This window comes from Quercus lobata, chromosome 2 (assembly GCF_001633185.2).
Source record: "Quercus lobata isolate SW786 chromosome 2, ValleyOak3.0 Primary Assembly, whole genome shotgun sequence".
NCBI lineage: Eukaryota > Viridiplantae > Streptophyta > Magnoliopsida > Fagales > Fagaceae > Quercus > Quercus lobata.
Genome location: NC_044905.1, coordinates 92,960,351 through 92,968,545, shown reverse-complemented (window position 1 = coordinate 92,968,545; position 8,195 = coordinate 92,960,351). Strand labels below are relative to the sequence as shown.

Here is an 8,195-nt window from a genome sequence, read left to right as displayed (position 1 = left end):
GAGTTGGGCGGGAAAAGTTGTAACTAATTCTAACAACCTGACAGTTGTATTCAACAACTAACTAACTAGCTAAATTACTTGTAACTTATCCTAATATGTACATAAACAACTTGTAGCATAGCCACATATACAAACTCCATACAGACTCTAACACTCCCCCTCAAGATGAACTATAGATGTTAATCAAGTTCATCTTGGACAAGAGGTATAGAAATTGCTTTTGGCTGAGAGGCTTTGTGAATAAATCTGTTAATTAATGCCTTGTGGGGATATGAAAAGTCTTGATTGCTCTATCTTCTATCTTTTCCCTTATAAAGTGACAATCAATTTCGATATGTTTGGTCCTTTCATGAAACACAGGGTTGACAGCAATGTACAATGCAGCTTTACTATCACAATATAAGGAAACTGAATGTTTGTGTGTGTAACCAAAAGTTTTAAGTAGAGCAATTGACCATACTATATCACGGGTCACAGTAGTCATAGCCCTATATTCAGTTTCTGCAGAAGACCTTGAAACCACCTGTTGCTTCTTGCACTTCCAAGAAAGTAAGGATTCTCCTAAGAACACACAGAATACATAAATAGACCTTCTAGTATCCACACAGGCAGCCCAATCTGCATCACAATAGCTCTTCAGCTGTAACTCAGAATGTGCAGACAAGAATAACCCTTGGCCAAGTGTTTTCTTTAGGTATTTGAGAACCTTATAGATTGCTTGAAGATGAGGCATCTTAGGTGCTTTCACAAATTGACTTAGCTTGTGGACAACATAGCTAATATCAGGCCTTGTCAATGTCAAAAACAGGAGTTTCCCTACCAACAGAGCAGCATCTAGAACATCATCACCATTTGCACCACTCAATTTGACAAATTGGTCCATGGGAACATTTGAGGGTTTGCAGGCTAGCATACCAGTATCTGAGAGCAACTCTTAGATGAAATTTCTTTGACACAAAGACAAGCCTTCAATGGTTCTAGCTACTTCCAATCCTAAGAAGTATTTTAAAGTGCCAAGGTCCTTCAACTTAAACTTGTTATCTAGGAATAGTTTGAACTCATTCACAGCATCCACATTATTACTAGCAATCAAAATGTCATCAACATAGACTAAAAGAATGATGATAGAACCTTTCATGACTCTAGTGAACACTGAGTAGTTTGATTTGGACTGAATAAACCCATGCTCAATGATAGTGGATGAAAGTTTGGCAAACCATTGCCTAATAGCCTGCTTAAGTCCATATAAGGACTTTGTAAGCTTGCACACCTCCCTTTTGCTGACAAACCAGGAGGTGGAACCATGTAGACCTCCTTATGCAAGTCCCTATGTAGAAATGCATTATTCACATCCAACTGAGTGAGATGATAGCCTTGAACAGCAGCCAATGCAAGAAGGGTTCTAACAGTAGTGAACTTCACAATAGGTGAGAAAGTTTCATAGAAATCAATACCCTCAATTTGGGTGTATCCTTTAGCCACTAATCTGGCCTTATATCTCTCAACAGACTTATTTGGCTTCAGATTGATTTTGAAAACCCACTTGCAGCCAATTGGGACTTTGCCATGAGGAAGAGGTGTCATAACCCAAGTGATTTGCTTGCAATGCATTAATTTCAGCCTACATAGCATCTTTCCATCTAGGATCTAAAAGAGTTTAAGCATAGGTATCAGGTTCTTTTTGAATAGTAAGAGCAATGGAAAAAGCTCTATGTTGATTAAAAAGTTTGGCATAGGAAAGACTAGAGGAAAAAGGATATAAAATACCTGGACTAGATGCAGAGGAATCATTTGATGGAGAGAGTGAAGCTGAGGTAAACCCTGGTGCAATAACAAGATGGCAATGATAGTCTCTAAGATAAGTTGGTGGCTTGTGCACTCGAGAGGAACACATGACCAAGGTGGAAACATGGAATGAGTAATAGGAGTGGAGGTAACAGACCTGGAAACCCAAGACTTGAAAGGAAAAATGTTTTCCTTGAAAACAACATCCCTAGACAGAAAACAGGTCTTAGAGCTCAAATCATATAGTTTATACCCTTTAGTACCATGTGGGTAACCAAGGAAAATACAAGCCTTAGCTCTAGGATCAAATTTAGTTTTGTTCCTAGTCAATGTAGAAGCATAGCATAGGCAACCAAACACTCTTAAGTGTGAATAGACAAGAGAATGACCAAGTAATTTTTCATAAAGTGTAAGATCCTTTAACAAAGGACTAGGGATTCTGTTGATTAGATAAGTTGCAGTAAGAATACAATCCCCCCAAAACTTAAGAGGTAAATTAGCTTGGAATCTTAAAGCCCTAACCACACTTAAAAGATGTTGATGTTTCCTTTCAACAATGGAGTTTTGTTGAGGAGTTTCAACACAAGATAATTGGTGAAGAATGCCTTTAGATGCATAAAAGGAAGGTAAATAAAATTCTGGCCCATTATTAGTCCTAATTACCTTGATGCTGGTATGAAATTGAGTAACAACCATATTGTTGTTGACAACTCATTTTGCAACCCGCATTTAACCTCATCTGGAGGGTAAAAGGGTAATTTTTCCTTGAAAATATGCATTTTGATTCTGGTCATTAGATCTTTAATCTCATTTCACCAAAATGATCTTGATATTATAACGATTAAATTGACTGGTCATAAGCCCTAATCAGACCACCAAATTGAAAGTTATCATTAAATCAAGTTTTAATGGCTGAGATGCAGTATCACAGATTGAGTTCGACTATATGTGATTATGAACAATTGATTTCAATTGGTTATAAGTATAATAAATTTGAGATCAATGATATGTCATAATTTGATTGGTTAGGACTACATTTTATGGTAGAGTCGCACATGCCTAATTAACTAGATAGTTAAACATTAATCATTCAATGAGTAATTTGTGCAATTATTTCTTAATTAGTGTAAATTTGGAACTAATTAGGTCTGAAAATTTGGACGGCGCCTCGATCCCCTGGGATGCGACCCTATGGGAATCCCAACGAGAGCAGGCATCATACTTGGCCGAGGCCCTGCAGCAACCTCTTCTCTTGCCTCGTGATATGGAGGGGCTCAGAAAGACTCGCCAGCCGGAACTTTTCATGTCCTTGAAAAGGGACATGGCCATGGTAAGTGGAATCTTCTATCTCGTCCCTATATTGCGCACCCTATTATCGTAATGTTTTAATAGGGGAGCGCAGGTCACTCAACAGATTTTTGTTGCGGAGGAATGGGCTAAGAAGGCTCGCGAGGACTTGCATAGGGAGACTCAGTCCCGCTATGCCGCCGAGAAGGCTGCTGGTGATCTCAAACAGGATTTTGAGCGTCAGGATAAAGAAATAAAGGAGGTGAAGAAGGCTCATGCGAGCGCGGAAGCCGGCTTTAAGAATGCCGAAAAACAAGCTGATGAACTGCGCATAAAGCTCCGCCAATCTGAGGAGAAACTTACGGCGGAGCAGCAGGCAGTCTCCACGCTCAAGGCTAAGCTTGCAAGGACCAAGGAGGAGGCCCGCTTGGCCAGGGAAGCTGCTGAGAAGGCTGTGGCGGCCTCCTATGAGCGTGGAGTTCATGATACTGAGGTTAGGCTGGCCGAGGAGGTAGCCATTGTCTGCAAGGAATACATCACCACGTCTTGGGGTGTAGCCCTGGATCTGGCAGTTGTCCCAGCGGATTCTGATCTCAGGAAGGCTGAGAACATCTTCTTCCTAGAGGATGTACGCGAAATTCCTGACCAGGATGTCTCCAAAGAGCCTCTTCCAACAGACTCCTTTATTCTCGAAGCTGGGGGCGATGAGCAGGCCGCGCAGGACAAGCCACCTGAGGACAGCCTTTCCATCAACGAGATCATTGCACAGGCCAAGGAGGTTGCCCCGGGGACCCAAGCAGCTGATGGTCAGCCCACTCCTGCTCAGGGCTCTTAGGAGACTGGTGTAGGATTTATTTGTCTCATTTTTTGTATTTTGTTTTGTTTTGCCTCGTTAGTGTTTGTAAACAGAACTGCTTTTAGATTTTAATGACAAAGGTTATTTTCTTTCAAATATTATTGTCTACCCCCTTTTTTTTATCATGAATGGATGTCTATTTCTTCACTAACTGTTGATAACCGAGTGTAAGTGACTGAATACGTGAATAGAACGATAGTTAATAATTAGGCGCACTGACTGCGAACCTTATTTTTTCAAGTCCTTGGTCCGAAGAGCCAGACAGGATTTGGGCCCTATTTAACACTTATGGAGAACTGCACCGCGGTTAATTTCCCCCAAGTCTGTGGTCGAGGAGCCATGCAGGACTTGGGTTTTGTTTAACACTCGGCTAGAATAGCTTAATTGTTAATTTCCCCCAAGTCTGTGGTCCAGGGGGCCATGCAGAACTTGGGTTCTGTTTAACACTTAGTCGAAATTGCTTCGTGGTTAATTTCCCCTAAGTCTGCGGTTCGAGGAGCCAGGCAGGACTTAGGTTCTGTTTAACACCTAGGGAGAACTGCCTCGTGGTTAATTTCTCCCAAGTCTGTGGTCCGAGGAGTCAGGCAGGACTTGGGTTCTATTTAACACCTAGTTGGAATTGCTTCGCGGTTAATTTTCCCCAAGTCTGTGGCCGAGGAGCCATGCAGGACTTGGGTTTTGTTTAACACTCGGCTAGAATAGCTTAATTGTTAATTTCCCCCAAGTCTGCGGTCCAGGGGGCCATGCAGAACTTGAGTTCTGTTTAACACTTAGTTGGAATTGCTTCGTGGTTAATTTCCCCCAAGTCTGCGGTCCGAGGAGCCAGGCAGGACTTGGGTTCTGTTTAACACCTAGGGAAAACTGCCTCGTGGTTAATTTCCCCCAAGTCTGTGGTCCGAGGAGCCAGGCAGGACTTGGGTTCTGTTTAACACCTAGGGAGAACTGCCTCGTGGTTAATTTCCCCCAAGTCTGTGGTCCAAGGAGCCAGGCAGGACTTGGGTTCTGTTTAACACCTAGGGAGAACTGCCTCGTGGTTAATTTCCCCCAAGTCTATGGTCCAGGGGGCCATGCAGAACTTGGGTTCTGTTTAACACTTAGTTGGAATTGTTTCGTGGTTAATTTTCCCCAAGTCTGCGGTCCGAGGAGCCAGGCAGGACTTGGGTTCTGTTTAACACTTAAATCAAGTAACTGCACAGCAATACGGCACCAAAGATTACATCTTTCATTAATAACAGTACCTTTTCAGGTTGTTTACATTCCAAGGGCGTGGAACTACACATTCATCCAAGTCTTCTAAAAAGTAGGCTCCTACGCCAGCTACAGAAGTGATACGGTACGGTCCCTTCCAGTTTGGTCCGAGCTTTCCCCATGCGGGGTTCCTCGCAGTGCCCAAGACTTTCCTCAGTACTAGATCTCCAGGCGCCAATGGCTTGGACTTCACCTTGGCATCGTAACCTTGCTTGAGCTTCTGCTGATAGTTAGCTAGGCGGACCATCGCGCCTTCCCTTCTTTCGTCGATGAGGTCCAAGCTCTTTTCTAGAAGTTTGTCATTGGTAGCGGGATAAAAGGTGGTGCTCCTCTGGGTTGGAAAGTTCACCTCCAGTGGAATGACAGCCTCGGCCCCATAGGTCATTGAAAAAGGGGTTTCCCCTGTGGACCTACGAGGCGTGGTGCGGTATGTCCATAAGACATGGGCTAACTCTTCTACCCATCTTCCTTTTGCGTCATCTAGTCTCTTTTTCAGTCCGTTCATTATGGTCTTGTTGACGGCTTCTACTTGGCCATTACTCTGGGGGTAAGCTGGCGTGGAATACCGGTTAACAATTCCCAGCTCGCTGCAGTACCTTCTGAAGGCTTTGCTATCAAACTGGAGCCCGTTGTCCGACACCAGGGTGTGCGGGGTGCCAAACCTGGTGACTATATTCTTCTAGAGATACTTCTTGACATCGACGTCCCTAATGTTTGCCAGCGCCTCAGCCTCTACCCATTTGGTGAAGTAGTCGGTGCCGACGAGAAGAAATTTTCTATTCCCTGTTGCCTTAGGGAATGGACCAAGTATATCTAGGCCCCATTGTGCAAATGGCCAGGGACTGGACATTAGGTTTAGCTCTCCACCAGGCTGGTGTATGCTCGGAGCGAATCTCTGGCATTGGTCGCACTTCTTCACATAATCCAGGGCTTCCTTATGCATGCTCGGCCACCAATAACCCAGCGTTAAGGTTCTGTGAGACAAAGACCTACCCCCCGTGTGACTTCCGCAAATTCCTTCATGTAACTCCTCCAGGATGAGTTCTGCCGCCTCTGGGTGGACACATAGCAAATACGGCCCTGAAAACGAGCGTCTGTAAAGCTTGGAGTCCTCTGATAACCAGAATCGAGTAGCCTTTCTCCTGATTTTGCCAGCCTCACCCTTATCGTCTGGCAAGGTGTCATGCTTTAAGTACAGAACGATAGGGTCCATCCAGCTCGGTCCTGCCCTGATGTTATGTATTCCAATCCATTGGCCCTTTCTGTTGATGGACGGAGGACCTCTTCAATCAGAATGACTCGAGGTAGGGGTTGAGCCGAGGAGGTAGCCAACGTCGCGAGAGAATCAGCATGAGTGTTCCCACTTCTGGGTACGTACGTCAGGCGGAAGTGATAAAATTGGGTCTGCAAGTGCTTAACCCGAACTAGATACTCTTGCATTCTTTCGTCCTTTGCTTCCATGTCCCCATTTATCTGCCCCACAATAAGTCTTGAATCCGAGAACATGTCTACGGATTTTCCTCCCAACTTCCGGATCATTCGCATTCCTTCCAATAGCACCTCATATTCGGCTTCGTTATTCGTGGCTGAAAACCCGAGTTTGAATGACTTCTCTATGGTTATCCCTTCAGGTGAGAGCAGGACAAGTCCTAACCCTGAGCCCCTTTGGTTCGCTGCGCCATCGACGTGCGCTTTCCACCAGGTGTTTTCATGCTGGGAGACCGTGCTGATCATCTTCTCATCAGCCCCTAGAGGTCCCGCCACGTTTTGTTCCTCTAGCGTGGGCTCCGCAAACTCTGCTATTAGGTCGGCAAGGACCTGGCCCTTTACAGCAGTACGAGGCATGTACCTAATATCGAAAGCGCCCAAGATCGTTCCCCGCTTTGCAATTCTGCTTATGTAATCGGCGCTGCGTAGGACAGACTTTATGGGGAGTTGTGTCAGCACCACCACAGTGTGCACTTGAAAGTAGTGTGGAAGCTTACGCGTGGCCTGCACGACAGCCAAGATAGCCTTCTTGAGGGGAAGATAACGTGTTTCTGCCTCCTGCAGTGATTTACTAACGTAATAGACTGGTCGCTGTGTGCCGTTGTCTTCTCGGATTAGCACCAAGCTCACCGCATGCGAGGCTACCGTAATGTAGGCAAACAAAACCTCGTCGGCATTTGAACTGGACATAATTGGTGGTCGGGCGAGGTACTCCTTTAATTGTTGGAAAGCTACAGCACAGTCTTCATTCCACTCAAATCCTTTCCACTTGTGTAATAGGAGAAAGAATGGCTTGCACCTATTTGCTGAGCGCGAGATAAAACGGTTTAAAGCTGCTATCATACCAGTAAGCTTCTGGACTTCTTTAAGGTTCCGAGGAGGTTGCAAGTTATGGATGACTCTTATTTGGTCGGGGTTAGCCTCAATGACTCTGTAAGTCACCATATAGCCCAAGAATTTTCCAGATCCCACTCCAAATGAACATTTGGTTGCGTTCAGCCGTAGTTTATACTTTCTTAGTATTTGAAAAACGTTGCCAAGGTGGTCAATATGGTTGGGAGCCAACTTACTTTTAACCACCATGTCGTCTATGTACACTTCAATGTTTTTACCCATCTGCTGTTCAAACATCTTGGTCATCATCCTTTGATAGGTTGACCCGGCATTTTTTAGGCCGAAGGGCATTACTTTATAATGATAATTCCCAACTAGGGTGACAAAAGCAGTCTTCTCCTGGTCTTCGGCGGCCAAGGGTATCTAGTGGTAGCCCTGAAAAGCGTCTAGAAAGCTCATTCTAGGATGTCCGACAGTTGAATCTACCAACCGGTCTATCCGGGATATAGGGAAGGGATCATTTGGGCACGCCTTGTTTAGGTCGGTGAAGTCTACGCAGACCCGCCATTTCTCGCTCTTTTTCCTTACCACTACCGTGTTAGCCAACCACTCGGGATAGAAGACCTCTTTGATAGCCCCTGCTTTCTTCAATCTTGTGACCTCTTCTATCACGGCGTCAGTATGTTCTTTCGACGGT

The 8,195-nt window shown here is 44.7% G+C and overlaps 1 protein-coding gene across 1 annotated transcript; it reads right to left on the bottom strand.

Moving 5' to 3' along the window:
- Positions 1-6,364: 6,364 nt before the first annotated feature.
- On the bottom strand, positions 6,365-7,609 carry LOC115973854. The gene has a single exon (XM_031094095.1). It carries the CDS (start codon positions 7,607-7,609, stop codon positions 6,365-6,367), a length of 1,245 nt encoding a protein of 414 aa, XP_030949955.1.
- Between the last annotated feature and the right edge of the window lie 586 nt (positions 7,610-8,195).